This window comes from Necator americanus, chromosome IV (genome assembly GCF_031761385.1).
Source record: "Necator americanus strain Aroian chromosome IV, whole genome shotgun sequence".
In the NCBI taxonomy this organism is placed as follows: Eukaryota; Metazoa; Nematoda; class Chromadorea; order Rhabditida; family Ancylostomatidae; genus Necator; species Necator americanus.
The window spans coordinates 17,635,387-17,654,895 of record NC_087374.1 but is presented as its reverse complement, the minus strand read 5'-3'; the positions used below and the strand labels follow the sequence as shown (position 1 = coordinate 17,654,895).

The following is a 19,509-nucleotide window of genomic DNA, read 5'->3' as shown; positions in this document are numbered from 1 at the left end:
CACTATTATATATATATATATATATATATATATATATATATATATATATTGAAAAGAAGCCAGCCGAGAAAATCTATAAATTAATGACCATTATCTTGAAGTGGACGCTGCCGTTTAAAAATTATGTTTGGACGAGTTACCACTATTTCGCGATCCGGAGATAAATCCAAACAAAGTCCTATGTTCATTTAAAAGTAGGATAAGCTAACACTGACGAACCAAATGAAGAAAACCAAATATTTCCTTGTGCAAATTTATCTGAGAGCTGTGTTCAAGTGGACAAATCCATTCAAACTGTATTGTCACCTTTCATGCGCTTGGTACAAACATGCCTTTCTGCAACTTGCACAGCAAGAGATAAATAAATCCCGCGTTCCTTAGAATGATGTTTGGAATTCGATCTTCTCACGAATCTGCTGTTGAGACGCTTTTTATGATGGTAAACAGACTATAGCAAAAATAAACAGAAAAGAGGAAAAGAAGAATAATGAAAGGAAGCGAAACAATAGTCGATCATGTATGGATAATGGATGTATGGATTGTTTAGTTATTAATTTCATGTTTCCATGCGAACTTGTTCTGTTGTGGCCTAACGCTGAACACTGACGGATCCTGAAATGTTAATTATAGAAATGGCGGTCCACTGTACTTATTTTCCCCACAGAATCGTCGTCCTCGTTGAAAGCCCCCACTCCAAGGAAGATTTTCTCATTCGGGATACAATGTAGGACTTTTCCGGTGCTGTTCGCAATACACGTTATTTTGTCTTGGAAATTTTTATTAAGTACATCCTCCAATTAAACACGATGTTGTATCCACAGGCAAATAAGAAGAAACATGAGAAACTTATCTATGCCAAGAAATGATGTTTTCGGAGGCTACTCTCGAGCGGATCGATTCCTTAATCAACTGCTATTAGTTCAGAAAAGAGAGCTGGCTATTTCTAAGATTTAAGATTTCACTTGAGAAGAACAGATATAATCGAAGCAGGTAAGGAGAGAGGAAGAGGAATTGATGTTGAAGGAAAAAAGGCAAGAAGGAAAAGGAGCTTGATTGTGGGAAGACATCGAGTACAATTCAAGGTGAACTCTAATCATTTGAAAAAGGAAAATTCAGGTAGCAATATTAGAACTGTATGTAGAAATCATAATCAGAAAAAGAAAGATAGATAGGCGAAGCCGACAGGCATAAATAAATAAGATCAGTATCAATTATCATGATATATAATAACGAGCTTAGTCCGTGTGTGTGTGTGTGTGTGTGTGTGTGTGTGTGTGTGTGTGTGTGTGTGTGTGTGTGTGTGTGTGTGTGTGTGTGTGTGTGTGTGTGTGTGTGTGTGTGTGTGTGTGTGTGTGTGTGTGTGTGTGTGTGTGTGTGTGTGTGTGTGTGTGTGTGTGTGTGTGTGTGTGTGTGTGTGTGTGTGTGTGTGTGTGTGTGTGTGTGTGTGTGTGTGTGTGTGTGTGTGTGTGTGTGTGTGTGTGTGTGTGTGTGTGTGTGTGTGTGTGTGTGTGTGTGTGTGTGTGTGTGTGTGTGTGTGTGTGTGTGTGTGTGTGTGTGTGTGTGTGTGTGTGTGTGTGTGTGTGTGTGTGTGTGTGTGTGTGTGTGTGTGTGTGTGTGTGTGTGTGTGTGTGTGTGTGTGTGTGTGTGTGTGTGTGTGTGTGTGTGTGTGTGTGTGTGTGTGTGTGTGTGTGTGTGTGTGTGTGTGTGTGTGTGTGTGTGTGTGTGTGTGTGTGTGTGTGTGTGTGTGTGTGTGTGTGTGTGTGTGTGTGTGTGTGTGTGTGTGTGTGTGTGTGTGTGTGTGTGTGTGTGTGTGTGTGTGTGTGTGTGTGTGTGTGTGTGTGTGTGTGTGTGTGTGTGTGTGTGTGTGTGTGTGTGTGTGTGTGTGTGTGTGTGTGTGTGTGTGTGTGTGTGTGTGTGTGTGTGTGTGTGTGTGTGTGTGTGTGTGTGTGTGTGTGTGTGTGTGTGTGTGTGTGTGTGTGTGTGTGTGTGTGTGTGTGTGTGTGTGTGCGACGGGACCACCGGCGTCGGATTGGTGCGCTGGCGCCAGATAGCTGTAATATGGGGTGCAACGGGTCCACCGGCGCCAGATTCGTATAGGAGGGGGTGCGACGGGTCCACCGGCGCCAGATGCCTATAGAAGGGGGTGCGACGGGTCCACCGGCGCCAGATACCTATAGAAGGGGGTGGGACGGGTCCACCGGCACCAGATACCTATAGAAGGGGCTGCGACGGGACCACCGGCGTCGGATTGGTGCGCTGGCGCCAGATAGCTATAATATGGGGTGCGACGGGTCCAACGGCGCCAGATTGCTATAATATGGGGTGCGACGGATCCACCGGCGTTGGTGGACCCGGTCATTGGAGCGCAATAAATTAGTGTGCATGAAGCAAAAGGTAAATGGTTGCAGCTGTTTCATAGCCGTAAGCACTTGGCGCTTTGCTCTTCACCTTTATGACTACTCCGTGTGCCTATTTCCTTCTTCTTTCGCCTCAAGTTTGTAGCATACCGTTCTCAGAAAATGGAAACACTCATGCAAACGACTGCTTAAATAGTAGCAAGATGTTTATGTGATCTGACGTGGAACGTTATCTTTATCAGTAGGATAATGTCTTTCACGTCACTTAATGTTAAAACATCAACTATTGGGAGAAATCAGTAGGAATACCCATACTTCGAGTAATGCTTTCAAATTGCATCTATATTATTCTGGCATCGAAGGAGTGTTTGTAGCTGATGGTCGAATATTCTCCAAATGTAGAATTAACGCGTTTAGAAGGAAAACTCTGTAATCTTTCGCCTTAATTTATAATATAAAGAAGAGAAGGAAAGCGTTGTTAAAAAAAAACACAAATCTAATTTTAGAGAAAACACCTATTAACTTTCATTGATCAGTGAAGGGGAGCGAAGCTAAAATCACCGAAAGTCTGAAGTACGGCTTTAGCCGGACATCCAGACTGGTAAATATTATAAAGTCAAAACATTATCCGAATTATCCAAAGAAAAGAACAGCGAACATATTTGAGAAGCATTTAAATGACGACTTTTACCTTGCTCTATAATACTTCCACTAGGGATTTTTTCGGAACGACCATTTCCTTCGGGTCTCCGTGACGTTCTACCAACTTTCAGACGTTTTTGCACCAATTTCCCTTGCTCACGTCTTTGCAAGTCGGTTTCCGGTGGTATGTTAGTCTTACGACGTCTATATCCAGCGGTAGAGATAAGATTAACGGCAAATTTTAGCACTACAAATGCCTGAAGAAGACGGCTTGGCTAAAATCACATTATCTTCTGTAACTAACAGAACATTTACCTCTGAATACCCTTTTCTCAAACCAGTTAAGGATTGGCGTCTTTCCAGTCGCGTTTGCTCCTCGTTATCGACGATCGCGTTGAATTCCTCGTAAACGCCCGGTAATTCTGTTAGTAACTCGTACATGTTTTCTTTTAGATTCTCCTTTGCTCTTTCCTCGTTCTTAAGAAACTCGGCCAATCTGTCCTGAACGACAGAAATATTCGTAAATGTTCGTCTAATGTGAGGAAAACGAACCTCAAGCAAATATTTTCTCGCCCAATGCAGCATTTCCTCCCTGTACTGAGCGATTGTTCTGCTAGTATTTCTTAGAAGATCAAAATATTCACTTTTAGCCTCATCGGTCACATCCCGCAGATATTGCGGTGGGTAAAACGGTTCCAGCCCGGCTATGACACCGAACGGTCCTGCTCCAGAACTAACAGCCGGAATACCTCGTTTCATCATTATACCTTGGATTAGACTGATGAGACATACGAAGCGAAGCAGTTTGTATGTTGCAGACGTCATCCTGAAAAATGTGAAGAAATGCGGTAGTGGATAAAGAAAGGCCAAGCTGTAGATAGTACACAGTCAGCGTTTATCTGTGCATTTATACTTGGTTTTGGGGCTTCAATTGTTCAGCTGCTGGTTCACGCCCCAACATGGAGCGCCAGCGTTAGTGGAGGACGTGGTTGGGATGGGTTTAATAGGAACTTTGCTAGTTTATTTACACTCTCATGAGAACTGTTTTTTTAAGAGTCAAGATTTTTACAAGTATACTCACAAAGTTACGTTAACACAAAAACTAAGAGATAAACTAAGAGATTTTGGATGAAACTGGATGAAACGAATTTCGAGGCCAAAAAGAACAAGGCACCTCCAGAGCCATTATCCAGTACCTGTCCTTGGGGGGGAGAACAGCACTGTCCAATGTTGTTTGATCGATTTCCCTACGCATAGTCGCCGCAATAATACCCTACCTAGTCATTTGTTTGGCAGGTATTACCAAAGCCAGAAAGAGTGGATGTGCATTTCTGCTGCGTGATGTATTTATCTGCGGTCAAATCTTTATTCGACAGCGATGTATCCGCCCTCCATTTATCCGTGCCAGTAGGTTTATCCAGTTGGTAAGTGATATTGGATACGGATGCAGGAGAACTCTGTTCACCATATGAATGACTAGAAAAGAGAAAAACCACCGCACCGATTCCGATCTAAATGGAAAATTGGGAGTGCCTAGCGTGCTCTGTGAAAATCTTACCAGATCCCATGAAATTTTAAGAACATAACTGATCGCCGAAAATGCTGATCGTGCCAAAGAAACCGCTCTATGCAAACACTTCTACTCTGCAAGAATGTTTACGAATAAAACGCACAGCATTTACTCAGCAGCTTCACTACAGTTTGAAGCAGTGAACACGCATTAACCTTTGCTCAGCTGAGCCTAACATACCGGCCTGTTCGTTTCCAAAAATAGTTACTGTCAACAATTGCACGTCTGAACACTACTTTCGTCATGAATTCCCATTCAGTAATGTGTCTAGTGACCTTACTTATGCATTAGCGGAACACAAATTCTTAATCCGATCATAAAAACTTATGTTCTACTCATTTTATATACGTTCTCGTGATCAATTAGAAGAACTTCTTTTTAGGCTGCACAACGCTTTTTTTGTTATTCTTTTCCTTATCTTTCTTGTTTGAATCATACGATTTTTTTTCTACTGCTGACACTTAACAATATCCTCCCTACTTGTTCCATCTCGGTTTTTAATCTCGCCACAGTTGTTGTGATAATAGTGCCACAATGTTTATTATTTGTGAGGTATTTGTTGCAAATAAAAGAGTTCAAAAAATACAGTGTAAATTCTAGAAGTACAGTTCACAGAATTTCTTAAAGACCAGTTATTGGGATTAAAGTTCATTCCTTGTTATATTCCCATTCGTCTATCTTGGAAAACGTTTGAAAAATCTTCGTGTGAGCTCATTTTTCTACTGTTTTGTTGAAAAAAGATATGAAATTCTTCATCAAGTGAGATGAAATAAGAAAAAACATTCATTAACGTTTCGTTCGTTTCACCTTCTGAGCCGAAGACGAAATTTCGAGTGAATGTGCGCCTTTCAACCGCGCAGTTTATGCGGTCGCTTAGCAACCCCTGCTTTCCTGCGTGGTGAAGTAGCTCTGTCAGTCCTTACCCCAAAATGGCACAACGAGACCAAGAGGTTAGTGTGAAAATCTTGTTCAGAAGCAAATTACAGCGTTTTCTCTCTACTTCCAACAGCAATCTGTTTCTGGTCTTTTCTTCTCCCAAAATTAAACGAAATAAGATCAGCTGATTTTTTTTTCCATCTCGGGGAATTGTTCTGTTCAAAAAAATGCAGAAGACAGCTCTTAGAAGAGAAATCTAAATGATCATATAATCAACCACCTTTACGACTGAGTCGAGCAATTCAAGAGAAAAAAGAGCAGAAATATGGAACTGTAGGATAAGACTAATAAGAATAAGGAAATGCGTAGGCACAACCATCCTTATTTGCCTATTTTCCCTTCAAAATCGTCTCTCCTGAATGTATGTGCCTCTTTTGAGCAGAGCAGTGGAAGTGATCAACGAGAGGACTCGGAAGCGGCCACATCATACAGCGGAGCATCAACGTAAGTCAGCATGGCTTTTCACAGCACAAATTTCTGCATTATTAAATAATTGATCAACAAATTATTGCAGTTATTTCTTTGCTGTCATCCTATAAAGATATGCATTTTTAAAAATTTTATTGGTCTCTTCAAGGTCACTTCAGCCACACGCTGATGTCTCCACTTTTTCTTCTTTTGTTCCGCTTAAATACGTCATTTCCTCGCCGTACTCCCACAAATTTTTTGAAGCGCTTTCTGTAGTGAGTGAGTAGGCTCTTTGCATCGTACTGACCCTTATTGACTACAAATTGAAGAGAGTAAAGCTTCTAGAAATAATAAGTTATGAATGTGCTTCATCCGTCACGTGTTCTCATATCATACGGACTAATTTTGGTGGACTGAAGAAAAAAACACCTAAAAACATATGTGCCTTCTAGAAATAATAAGTTATGAATGTGCTTCATCCGTCACGTGTTCTCATATCATACGGACTAATTTTGGTGGACTGAAGAAAAAAACACCTAAAAACATATGTGCCTTATGCGGAAAAAAAGAACATCTTTTCAAAACCTTCCGCCAACGGTAGCTTAAATGATCTCCGCGTGGAAAAATCCCGTGACGCATCAATGAATCATCTAAAAATGAAAAAGAAAGATTTAGCTCTCGTTTGGTGTCCACTCCTGTTGAGAATAGTGCGTCCAGCAGCAGTGAAGAAGTCGTAAAAGGAGTTAAGCACGCTTCATCACAGGAGCAAGTTCAGAGGCAAGCAGTAAGTGTTGTACTTTTTTTTTTTTAGAAATTTTCCCATTTTTCTTACATTCAGCTGGTAGTGTACTGAAAACGTTGGTTGCAATTTTCTAGGAACTTTCGGAAACGACGGTCCAAAGCGTGCTCCAACGAGCTTTCCGCGGCTTGGTCAGACGACAAGAGGTCGGTTCGGTTCATAGTTGCAAGGTTAATCTCCCTTTGGGGGCATGTTTTCGGAGTAGGCCTTAATCTTCCTTTGGGGGCATGTTTTCGGAGCTTTATTTCAGAGCGAATTGATTAGAAGAAATGTCCAGACAATACCACCTGCCTCAGTGTCCCAAACTCCTAAGAGCGAACCAATGGTTTATGTGGAAAAGGACGGTGAGAAAGTTTTTTTTTTCAAAGAGTTTTTTTTTTTTCAAAAAAAGAGCGGTTAAAGAAAAAAGAACAGGAGAAGGTTTCAATCAACCTAAACTGGTTGAATCTATTTGCTAGTTGTTTTGAAAGCACAATTGAATCATGTTACAACTTATTTGATTTCTTTATCTGAGCGCATATCTGTTACTCTCGCGCTCTCCCTCTCTCAATGAATTTCGTGACAAACCTTACGAAAAGAGCTGAATAGAAAGCATTCATGACAGCATGCAACTTCCGAAGAAGTTCAACAGCACTCATTTGAAAGGAACGCACCAACAATACGTTTGCAAAAAGCGGATGAGGCAACGTGGGCAGTAATTTTGTGAGCGTTGCTCTTCATTTCAGGGTCGATAGAAAGAAAAAAAGAAACAAATTAAAGAAGAGTTTTAAGTTCAATTCAAAGTGTCGAATAGTTTCATTCCTGGAAATGAAAACTCATCGAGGGTCGCGTTTATAAGTATCAAAAACATTTAGATCCAATGGAACTTAGTGAAAGATCAAAAGTTGTGTTACAGGAAAATTTCGGGCGATGAAGAAAAACCTCTTCGAAAGACAGCAAGAAATCGGGATGAAAAAAGTGCAGAACAACATCTTTTCATCGGTGATCGGATTTATCTCATCTAAACATCCTGATGTGGCTGTTGCGTATTCCTTCCAGAATAATTTTCATAACGTCGCGATGATTATGCAAGGTGATCTTGCTAACTCCAAGTTTATATGGCTACTTTTTGTTTCTTATTGAAAATCCTCCTTCTCATAGCACTTTTTCCGCGTCATACATATAACATATATATGTTACATATAGTAAGTAGTATATAATAGTGGTGGCGCAGTCGGTCAGAGGCCGTTGCAGCCACACGGACGATGGTTCAAAACTGCTCTAGTGCCAACCAAACCCTTCATTCCTCCGGATAGATAACTTGGTATCAGACTTGTCTGGGAGGATAGAAACCCTGGTTCCGGATCTAATGAGGCGGATTCAAAATTGAAGCATGGACGCCCGAGCAAGACATGGATTTAATTTTTCTTTGAAAATTCTGTAACCTGCTTAAAAGTTACTTCTACCAGATTCTTTGAAATTACTGCCTAGAAATTCCCCATCTTATTTTTAGTTGCAGTGATCAATTCTCAAAGACTGCGCTTCCTTCTATTTTCTTTGCTTTGCAACCCCCCACATTTGGGAAATAAATTTGTGCGAGAGGTGGAAGTGAACTCACAGAAGTCGAAAAGTAACGAAATTGCCTATTCTATACTACATAATTTCCGAATTTTCCAGGTTTTCTCTCTGGATTGACTGTTGCGGAAGCTGTGTTTGCATTCAACTTCGCTGATGAGGTATGTTGGTGACCGCCGTTAAAAATCGAATAAATAGAAAAACGTAACGATGATTGAAGACAAACAAAAAATAAATATATGTAAACGCCACGAAAAAAAGTAATTGCACTGCTAAAATCCAGACCTCACATCACGCACTTCGCCTTTGACTTTTTTACATTCGCTCTTTCGTATACACCACTATAAGATTTTAAAAAAACATTTGAAAATATTCAAAAGTGTTGAAACAACTCGAGTACACTTTGGAGAAAAATATACTTGAAAATAAGTAAAGCACTTCTCTATCAAAACCAGAACTAATAATAATTTTAAAAGATAGTTTTACAATTTTTTAAAAGTTGGAGTTGTAAGTACAAATTTTCCTTTGCTTCCTTCTAATGACATTAGTTGTTCAGAATTTATAGAATAGAGTGGAACAAAACATTCTTTTCTCTGATAGTGGTGACTTCCAAGAAAAAAGACAGTATCTAGGAGCTTCTCTTACATGGATATCGTTGGATGAGTTTACCCGTGCACGTCGTTTTTCTCGTCTGCTTCACCATTGGTTGTGTGGCGGCAACAGATCGGTAAGTAATAAGAACACATAGGTATGAAATTCGACTATCGTACAGTTCGGCGAAGCTGGAAGAGGGGGCGGCCGCCGAGAAAAGGACGAGACGCTATGAGCTGTGGAGAGACCGGCATCTTCACAAGTGAAAATCCATCAGACTGAATGCGCCTCATAACTGAATTTGTAGATTTCCTTAGATGTCTGACAGTTGGGAAATGAGTTCAACTCTGATTGTTATAGTGAACGTTACTGAGCTTACTCAAAGAAAAGTTAGTGATTGATGTATCTGGTGTTGAGGGAAGTCGCATACTGCAAGATATCGTAGAGGTTACGCATTCCAAATAGCAAAGAGTGTATGTAGGGTGTGTCTGACAAAATGTCTCGCGCTAACGAATCCGCCTGGAATGCGCCAACGCCTTCACGTCAATTCAGAACTGCTTGAGCTTTACGAATGCGCGTCCAGCCTCTAAAGTGACTTTGCCGGGCTAGTCGATGTGTGAAGTCAGGGTTTTCACCTGAGGGGGACGGATTAATTCGTGTTAGAGCCGTTTCGAACCATCGATCGACTGCGCAATCGCAACGAAACCTCTTAACGCAGTTCGGATGGCAGATTGCAAAACACAGGGTGATCCTGCTCATCTTTCCCTGATGGTCGTAAAGACGTCGTGACGACCATTCTAGCTCTTGCGAGGCACGTTAGAAAGCTCCTTCATGCACACGTTCCGGTCCCCTCAACAGCCTACTCATGGAAGAGGCTGGTGAGAAGACATAGTTGATCTTCGACCGCTCGCACTTGTACGCGTCGCGTATAGAAGAGTGGCGCGTTGCAACTGAAATCGCCGTAAAAACGGCATAATTTTTAACAACGGTTAGGGAAAGATGAGCGGAACGACGTTAGGATCAGGATAAGCTATCACCCGAACTCTATGCTTTCGTTGTGGGTTCCGCACCACAATTGCACATAATCGTTATACGCTGCCATTAGGTATAAATTTACAAATATATGCATCGTTCATGTCAGGAAAAGCACTACTATGATAAAGGCATTGCGAATTACATTAGTTTCTTAGTTATTTGACAAGTTCGTGTAAACCCCATAAAGACGGGGACATCTTGTCTTATTTCTGTTTCGTTATGGAGCAACGATATCTCTGGGAACTAGAATATCAGCATTAAAGCACTGTAACAGAAAAAGAAATTTTGTTTTCCCCAAAGAAAAAGTCACTTATTGCTCTTTAGGACAGCCTTTTACGGTTGGAGCGTGACAGGCATCAAGAAGACATTATCTCATGACGGAGTCATCGGCATAATACTTTGGTCGATCGGTTTAATTGCAAGTGCTGCGTGCATTCGTTTTGACGAATCTATAGCTCCAGCGGTGGTTCGTCAATACTACTAGCGATGTTTTACAGCTGAAAAAAGATGATTCATTCAGAAGGACGCTAACCTCACACCGGATCTGCTACTTCACTGGCGCATCTGCAGCGCCGTCCGAGCGGTTTGCGCTAGCGCAGCATGGTTGCTGCTAGCTTTGCGCCCAAATTGCGATGTGCTTGGAGAAACGATTAAAAAGTGAGTAGTAAGGCAGTTCTACCTGTTTTTTCAGTGATATTTCCCCTATTAATTGCAAAAACTTCAAATGAACTGGGAGAGTAGGGGAGTAACCAGGTTTTCTCATTCCCTCCTCTTATTCTCATATTGCAGTGAAGGTTCAGATCAAAATGATGCGCTGGCTCGAGCTCTTTTCGCCGTTTTCTCTCAGGTCGTCCTTCTCGCTGTGCGTTTCGGGCTTCGCAGCTTGAGGAAACTTGCAGCAAGTGTTCCATCAACCAAGCACAGCGGAGGCAGGCGTGATTTCGTGCGACTTCCGTTGGAGCATCTTGAAGGACTTCCGTCGCCGTCCGAGCAGCATTCGTGGATGTGCGGGTCTTATTGGTTCCGTAGCTATAAAGGTCGTCCCTTGCGCTTCATTCTCGCTTCCATCGCAGCACGCAGGACGTGGTGAGGAACACCAGAGCATATGCCCCTAGTATCATAAAGCACTTGTGAGCAAAGGAGGACGAACTGCCAAGGATAGAAGTAACAGGATATTCCAGTGCCTGCAAACTATCATTTCCTCCCTTAGCCCGACGGCACAAGGTGCGTCTTCGATGAGCTCATATGACCCGGACCTATTGCTTGACCAGTCCAACAATTATGTTCTCCAGTATTTGCACCATGTGGAGCCGTGTATAAAGCGATATAAAAAACGTGTATAAAAGTCTGATACAAACGCAGTCTGTAATTTGAGTTTACGCTCTGGGCATATACGAGTGATATAATTCGCATGACAACTACAATAACTTCTATTCCGTAGTTACCCATATGCTGCAAAAAGGTGTTGTCGTCTGGAACTCTCAAACCAAATTGGCGCTCAAAGGCAGCACGAGACTTTTGGAAGCAACTTTCTGTTTCACGATGAACTCCCGGACATGGTCGATTGCTGAGAATACTTGGTGTTCTGACGAGGCGCCAAGCTTCCAAGCTTCGAAGGGTGAGGAATGGCAAGGAAAGGGTGGATTCTGTCCAAGCCCCTGTTGTAGGTCACAAAGGCCGATTAAACACATGTTAGGGAATGATATACCTCGTCGAAGATAGGGCAACCGTCTGGCAGTAATATCAGTCCGCCGATTAAAGCAACGTATCACGAAGCTTGCGGTGTTGGGGTTGCTGTGGTCAAATATGTTCATCGGGATGTAGATTACGAGAGCGACCGTGGCTCCGCCCAATTCTTCCTAATCGTCCTGAAAGAAGGGATGGAAACCGCTTTAGTCCCAACGAGGTACGTTAGAACATGCCTCTCCGGTCCCCTCAACAGCACATTCGTTGGTTTCACTTGAACAGACTGCTGAGAAGACATCACTGAACTTCGACCGATCGCACTCGCGGCGAGTGCACAAGAGCAGCGTGTTGCAAGTGAAATCGTCGTAAGAACGTCTTCCATGCCGTTTTTACGATGATTAAGAAGGGATGAGCAAAACCATCCCGGGTCCCGCAATCTACAACCTCATCTCTTCCTCCCGCCCGCATATGTTCTCTCATTTTTGGACCAAGTCAAATGGTAATCTTTGTACGGCAATTATTACCTCGTCGTTACAGTGCTCTACTGATTGAAACTGTTTATGACTAAATTTCTTCTCCAGTTGCCGCCTTACTTAAGTCATTTGTTTGATTTTTTTTTTGTTTTTTTTAAACTTAATTTGCACGGATCCAATGGCGCATGTGAAGTCATGCTTCTTTTCAGAACAGCTCTCAGCGAAATGGTCCAACGCAACAACGATCTTCTGGAGGAAATACCAGAAGATTTCAGAAGCGAACTTGCGAAAATGCTCGACGTTCAGCAGTAAATGATCAGAAAGAAGCTCCTTTTGAAACGTCATAATTGTTCTCTATGTCATTAAATCTTATGAGAAATTGGTCTTTCAACAGATATATTTGTGATCGCGCTGAACTTTTGTTTCGAAATTCAAAAAAACGCCCATTTAATTACTTTAATACTCTAGGTATATTGTTAAAGAGCATTTAAATCGAAAAATAACAAAAAATATCTAAAGCGTTGATTACAGTTCTGCTTGAGTGCAGAATGTCGCACGAATTTTAAAGTCAATTTGGAGTTTTTATTCAGCAATCACAGCAGTAATCAAATTTGTGCAATAATCGCCGATTCACTTCTTTCGAAGATATGCTGACCTGGTGAACAACTCTGCAACCTTTTGATTTTTGGGAACCAATTAAGATCCGTCGAATGAAACGACTTCAATGAATGTTGCTAGTAAAACAAGAATGGTACGAAATTTATCAAGTTCAGTTCCACTCTAGTTCATGAAAGGTTTTTCGAAATCTGTGCAGCGGGTTACACTGCTCTGCTAGATGGTTCCATTCGCGTTACTAAAACTTGTTAGTGATCAAACACCAAAGCAGCATGGAAATGTGAAAATCCAGCACTGCTGCAATAATGGGGAATCTTCTGACGGCATCAATACATTTTTTAAATTTTTTTGCTCTAGAACAGGTTAAGCAGAGAGCTTTGCACAAGAAGTCATCAATACAGTTTCTAAGGGGTTTCCGAAGAATGTTTAAGTCCAGTTAAGTGGGTGATCGGAAACAAGCAGCTAAATAAGCTAAGATTTGGGATTACTTACGTAAGGTGAACATCTGAGATCTCAGACACTGTCCCGGACTGAAATAGCTAAGGAATAGAGTAACAAGAATGACTTCTGCACAAACTTTTAGTCATTCAGAATGAGAACTTTTGGAGACTTTAAAAAACTTTATCAGATATTTTCCTTTTGGGTGATATCTTTAGAGATAACGCTTTTCAACAAAGATTCAAAGAAAAAAGACATCCATCAGAGTAACGCCGGCGCTAATATCGACACATCAGTTGAACAAGAAAGTTAATGAATTGACGTAACACTAAGGATTAGGAAACTTCTCAGCGTTTTTCCATACTTTTCACTGCGACCATCGACGCTGATTTCAAGATCTGAACAATAGTGACAGGCAATCATTTTTGCTCTTCTTTTTGGGTATGCTCCATTTGTGGACAGTTTTTATGCAGCTGCAACGTTACATAACCTGGTTGCACAGTGGTTGCCTTGGTGTAATCAATCGCTTTGCTAGGAGGACAAGCATGAATCCCCCACCAGACGGTATATGCTATTCTTTTCGCCGATTCTCCATCACAACTCCCAAAAGAATTTCGTGCTCAACATGCGATAATTTTTCTACTCAGACGTCCGGCACACAGTTCCATGCACCGTGGACCGTGTGATAATATAATAGTATAATAATAGGCAAATATTAAGATTGGGGTAAAAATGAAGGTTTATGTCATTCCGTTAATAATGCAATAATCTATATAACTTTTATTTTTCAATTTTAAGACAAAAAGTTGTCAATTAAAGTTTAATCTTTCATTTCCTACAACCCCTTCCACTTCAATTCCTTCCCTCCAAAATCCACTTATTTTTTTCCGTGACGGAAATTACTCCTCTTGTACCATTGAAAGAACCCATGTTGTTTTGAGCGTGTTTTCCCTTTCTTTGAATCGCAAAAATGAATCCATTTATTTTTTGTGAAACCTTTAGATCGGAACTGCGGGGCAGTACTGTAGCTTTTTTAGAAGTGATAAAATGAAGTAGATAAGTCAATAAGGCTGACAAATTATAGTTAAATAAAATCTTGTGAAATCTTTATTACTTACTGCACATATTATTATTCAGGATTGTTTATTTAACTATTATTTATTGGATTTCAATGAAATGAATTTTTTTCTTTGACGGATCTCCAAGTTTGGGAGGAGTTCCATCCAGAGTAATTCGTCATCAAATAACTAGTGTATGGTATATAAGGATTATAAAAATATTAACCAAATAGTAGCTCAAAAATCGTTTCAAATCAAGATAACACTACTCAAACCTGAATTTTTGCAAACCGATCATTACAGCACATGTCTATGGTCATTTTGCTTATTTCCTATTTTTTCCCTTCACTTCAAATTTCCTCAGCTACTAGGAGGAAAAAGGAAGAAATGAGCGGTAACTCAGAGAACAATTTTTTGATCGCGTACCACAACAGAACAACGGTGTAAACCTAAGGAATGTATCCTGTGGTTTGAGCGTTTGTGCGTATAGCAAGTGCAGAAATACAAAAGGTCGTTTAAACAGCGCTTTGACGCTTGTCAGTTTCCACGGCGGTCTGGAAAATTGTTCATTGCGCAAGTGCAAAAATTATTTCAACGACATTCGTTCTTTCCTTTACATAGGGCAGTGCAGTCAAAATCTGATTTTTTCAGACTCTTATCATATTGATGATCTGCTTCATATGCCAATTTATTGAACGGCTGTAAAAGAAACAGTTCTCAAAACGTTTGCGAATTCCGAATCCTCAAAACAATTCAACTAGACCTTTTCTTCATTCCAAACTCTTTCTAACATAACCGATTCTGTTGAGATTATTAATTTTTCCTATTCGCTATAGAACAAAATATCTTCCATCCTTATGAACTAATAACACTATTGATTATCTTTACACCCCTCTAGCTTCAAAATCACTACTGTTGTTTTTTGTTACAATTACTTCCCATCGTTTTGACCTTCATCAAATCTTTCAGAGGATCAAGTATAAAAAAATTCCGAGTTCCGTATCATTTCACTGAAGTGCTATGAGAAAAACGCATCAAATGAGTAAGGGGGAATTCGGACATTCCTCTCAGTTTTTCTTCAGTACTACTGAAATGAATTACGCTGGATTATTCGTAAAATTCGCTTCTTAACGGAATAATGTCTAGCATCTCTGACAAAAACCAAAAAAAGAGAGGATAAGGTTAACTGGAAGAATTCACCTGAGTACTCCTTGCGTCGCACAGAAGTGCAAATCACAGCTAATTGACTTTTTTCTGCACGCGAAATTTTGCTTTATGGTGTCGAACAAACGCAAAAAGTCACGAGCAGCTTATCTTCTACAGAAAAGTGCGTACCTAAAAGCATGGCACCGCAGATGACCAACTTCTAGCATATTCCATCCTTGTCAAATTTAGAAATGGGTGAATAGAAAGAACAAGTGGGTGAATACAAAGCTGTACTGTTTCTATTCCGGCTGTAGCAGCTTGTGAAGTTCAACTTGTTCCCCAACTTTCTTGAAATCTCATGGGAAACTTAAGCACAAAAATCATGGAAATAAAAAAATGACGTCTCTTCCGAACAACGCAGAGAAAAGTTCGTTTATTCCACCGTTTTAAACAAAAAAAAACAACAGTGACACTGATCTAAACTGTATTTTTCAAGATCAAAAATGGAGCAGTTCCTCTCAATCAATTCGAAAGAATACAGGAGTTACTGATTTCAGGTCAACCTCTACGGTGCAGTATTTATGCGAATTCCTTAATTTGCCCGACCATTGACGGCTCCTACTAGCGACCATGGAACAACCTTGTGGGTGCCGACGATAGACGATGGTTAGGTCCTGCGAAAAGTGCTATGTACACTGCTGTACAATTGATTACGGTAGCATTTAGTTGGCCATGTATCTTCGTAAGGGAGCGCATAGGATAAAAAGCCAGTCAACTGTGTCGTCGTAGCCACACATTCATTACTTTTATTCACGACTTCATCATTCAATGCACTGCAACGTTTCTTACATCAGAATCTTTACAACATTTTCGTCGAATGCTCGATGCACCAGAGCACATTTTGGGCATCTTCAAGATCACAATTTGATGATTTTAGTAGATCTACCGTCACAACGGTTCACCGCCTCACGTTGGCGTTGAGGTGACTCGGACTGCGCTGCACAGCGGAGATACGTCCTCTGGCACGGTCTCCTAAGTTGTTAAGGAGTTCGAGACATCCGACATACCGACTTCTCGGAATCCGAAGCCTAGCTAAAAGTAAACCACTGCTAACATTCACTACCGTCTTGGCAAAATGTCGCAAGATGGCTCCCTAATCCATTTAGGTTGGGCAACGACCTATGGACAAAGCTAAGCTTGCCGTGGCAGGACCGCTTAGTTTGGGAAAAAGTCTTTTTGCCAATCCAACATATTCACTGCCTCAGTACTCGGCACAGTGGGCCCTGCCGTCTCAGACGTCGCACGATAAACCGACCGATAAGAGGCGATCAAATCTCAGGTTGCTCATGACATCTTTGATTCTAGACCGAGACGACATACGGACGATTCTCCATTTAGATTGCCTCAGACTACGTACTTGCAACGCGAGAACAGATTCCACAGACGCAGACCTGCATGCTCTTCTCGGAGCTGTAGAGCGCATAGAGTTCTGCGTAATTGCTCTGCAAGAGACCAATAGCAGAAGGAGCCACGTCCGACAGATGAGTGACACTCGTGTACACTTCTCATTGCCGGAGAGAAGATCCTGTCGCGAAATGTAGACAGTGTTGGTTTTGTTGTGCACCCATCATCGAATTGGATGCGTTTCAAGAAGAGCTGGGGAAAGTGGTCCTCAACAAGAAGACCATCCACAAATTCGTGGTCGATGAATTCAACGCAAAACTAGGAGAGGAATACAAGATCGAAATATTTGGACTAGACGACCGGAATGAAAACGGTAACAGCCTCACCGGACTGTTGTTTGCTCATGAAGAAAAATCATCGGTGGACATGGGAATCACCCAATGGCACGGCTCGTGCGGAGATTGAACACATACTCACCAACCGAAGGTGGTGTCTATATGATGTCGCAGTAACACCATCCTTTTCTAAATGTTCTGATCATCGTCTCCTTCGTGCAAAAATGCGACTTTGCCACATGATGGAAAAGAACATCTGCTATCAGCGGAGGAATACGAAGTCGTGTAGTCGAAGAGGAAAGAAAGAAGTCGTTTTCTGCGATTGCGTACTAGAGGACTCTTTGTCCAAAGGTGACTGGCACATCGAGGAGGACCCGAACGTAGACTACGACCTGCTGCTCAGAAGACTGTGAGCCTGTAGTGAACGTGCCTCGAAGTCGCTCACAACAAACTCGGATCGAATTTCAAAGAAAACCCAGAAGTTGTTGGAAAGAAGAAGGACTTTGAGGGTTTATCCGAATGCAAATTGAGGGGTTAGCAGCTAATACTAACCGCAGAAAGACGTTGCAGCAGAATTTTCAATAAAAAGTAAAATAAAAATAAATAAATACATAAAATGACAATGAAAAAAAAGCACAGGCATAAAAATATTTTGGATGCAGCACAAAGGAGGACAAGTCCAAAGAAGTGCTGCAGGGATCTGCGCGTATATAATATTACTCTAGCAGCTTTGCTGATCGAAAACGGGAGTTGCATTTCTTCTCTCCGTGACATGGACATCATTGTGAAGAGTTTCCACTCAAACCTTTTTGGTTAATCAACACCTGTGTCAGGCCCGATCATCCCACTGGTTAAGCTCCACCACGAATTCTCTCTTCGGAAGTACGGGTCGGTATCAAAAGCGTGAAACAGCCCCTGGATCTGATTTTATCTGCAGACGTTCTTCGGCCTGGTGGCCATCCACTTTATGTAATCTTAGCGGCGCACATGACGTCCTACCTTCAGAAAAAAAAACCATCCTAGATCAGTGAAAGACCTCGCGAACCATTCTTATCCATCAGAATGGTGACTGAGAGCGATTTCGAAACTACCGTCCGATATTCTTAGTGAGCGTGTTATACAAAGTATTCACAAAGATCATATTTCACGCGCATATCTAGGACGCTGGATGGAGCCCAGCCTCAAGAACAAGCTGGATTTCGTCAGTGGTTCAGCTGCTTGGACCATACCCAGACGGTATCGAGAGGCATAGAGGTTTTTAGGGAATATCGCCTGCCCCTTGCTCTAACCTTGGTCGACTATGGGAACGCTTTCGACAGCGTACAAAGGAATGCAATACTGCCAGCGCTTGTTGATCAAGGTGGGGACGTGTCGTGGATGTATGTAAGTGAGGACAATACTGCTACGATCGATGCACCACTACGACACAGGTCTTCCACCGCCCCCTCACCATACTTGTTGGAGATAGGGTACGACAAGGCAATACTATATCGCCGAAGCTGCTTACGGCTGTATTGCAATGGATAATGAAGTCACTCTCTTGGTAAAAAAAAAGTGATTACGTGACAGTGACATATGTGTTGATGGAAGACTCCTCTCCAATCTTCGTTTTGCGGACGACATTGTTCTATTTTCCAGAAGTACCAATGAAGCAAGGCGGGTGTAGTGTGGCGGTTAGAGGTTTCGCTCTCTGCACGATCGATCGGAGATTTGAACTCGCCCTAGTGCTCACCAAACCTTTCATCCCTCCCGGGTCGATAAATTGGTACCAGACTTGTTTGGGAGAATAAAAACACTGACTTGACACATCGGCTAGCCATCGCAAGTCATTGTATAGGCCAGTTACACGTTCGCAAACCTCAAACAATTCTGAATTGGAGTGAACGTGGGATGGCATCTTAAGTGGATTGATGAACGCCGGACACTTTATACTTCATCCACTTTACCAATGAACCAGAGACAATGTTCAAAGAATTGGACAAGACAGTTCAGAGAATAAAACTGCGAATAAACAGAAAGAGGGCACAGTTCATGAAGAACGCCTACTACGAGGACGGAGGAACTTGAGGGCTCCCAAATTGTTGAAGCTTCGTTGTATGTTGTATGTTGTATGCTTCGGACGCTCTATGAACATGGAAGACGACTCGAAGGAAGAAGTGAATAGAAGGATGAGAGCAGCATGGGCAGCATTCGCCCACACGTCAGGGAAGCTACGCACCAACTAACGGACCAAGATCTTCGTGCCCGTTTGTTTGACTCGACAGTTCTTCCAGCGCTCTTTCACGCAGCGGAAACGTGAGCAGACATCGCTGCCACGTCTAGGAAGTTACTCACTACCCACACAGCCCTTGAGAGATACGCACAGAACACCTAGCTAGTCTTCGCAGCTCCGACATACGAGCGATGTCAAGCCTTCGTGATACAGCGGAATATGTATCGAAGGCAAAGCATGGATGGGCCGG

General features: G+C 41.8%; 4 protein-coding genes across 7 annotated transcripts; 3 read left to right on the top strand and 1 right to left on the bottom strand.

Annotated features, from left to right (window-relative positions):
* Positions 1-850: 850 nt before the first annotated feature.
* On the bottom strand, positions 851-3,824 carry RB195_001707 (uncharacterized protein; the record flags this gene model as incomplete). Of its 2 annotated transcripts, none has more annotated exons than XM_064198620.1 (4): positions 851-900; positions 3,049-3,256; positions 3,315-3,500; positions 3,552-3,824. In XM_064198620.1, the coding sequence occupies 4 exons, from the start codon at positions 3,822-3,824 to the stop codon at positions 851-853; spliced, it is 717 nt and encodes a 238-aa protein (XP_064054500.1). The 2 variants fall into 2 exon arrangements, with proteins under 2 accessions (XP_064054500.1, XP_064054501.1); XM_064198619.1 differs by lacking the exon at positions 851-900 and adding an exon at positions 2,703-2,798 and having other exon boundaries at positions 3,125-3,256.
* A 1,582-nt stretch (positions 3,825-5,406) lies between these two features.
* RB195_001706 (uncharacterized protein) lies at positions 5,407-12,398 on the top strand (the record flags this gene model as incomplete). Of its 2 annotated transcripts, XM_064198617.1 has the most annotated exons (10): positions 5,807-5,949; positions 6,589-6,697; positions 6,790-6,882; positions 6,963-7,056; positions 8,369-8,427; positions 8,899-8,993; positions 10,217-10,358; positions 10,413-10,549; positions 10,682-10,754; positions 12,261-12,398. In XM_064198617.1, 10 exons carry the CDS (start codon positions 5,807-5,809, stop codon positions 12,396-12,398), a joined length of 1,083 nt encoding a protein of 360 aa, XP_064054498.1. The 2 variants fall into 2 exon arrangements, with proteins under 2 accessions (XP_064054499.1, XP_064054498.1); XM_064198618.1 differs by lacking the exons at positions 5,807-5,949; positions 8,899-8,993; positions 10,217-10,358; positions 10,682-10,754 and adding an exon at positions 5,407-5,519 and having other exon boundaries at positions 6,790-6,858; positions 12,261-12,363.
* Positions 12,399-16,489: 4,091 nt separating this feature from the next.
* On the top strand, positions 16,490-16,909 carry RB195_001705 (uncharacterized protein; the record flags this gene model as incomplete). The annotated part of the gene is made up of 1 exon (XM_064198616.1): positions 16,490-16,909. The coding sequence occupies one exon, from the start codon at positions 16,490-16,492 to the stop codon at positions 16,907-16,909; it is 420 nt and encodes a 139-aa protein (XP_064054497.1).
* Positions 16,910-17,076: 167 nt separating this feature from the next.
* RB195_001704 (uncharacterized protein) lies at positions 17,077-19,272 on the top strand (the record flags this gene model as incomplete). 2 transcript variants are annotated; one of them, XM_064198615.1, is made up of 3 exons in its annotated part: positions 17,077-17,456; positions 18,208-18,407; positions 19,040-19,272. In XM_064198615.1, the coding sequence occupies 3 exons, from the start codon at positions 17,077-17,079 to the stop codon at positions 19,270-19,272; spliced, it is 813 nt and encodes a 270-aa protein (XP_064054495.1). The 2 variants fall into 2 exon arrangements, with proteins under 2 accessions (XP_064054495.1, XP_064054496.1); XM_064198614.1 differs by lacking the exons at positions 18,208-18,407; positions 19,040-19,272 and having other exon boundaries at positions 17,077-17,460.
* Positions 19,273-19,509: the final 237 nt, after the last annotated feature.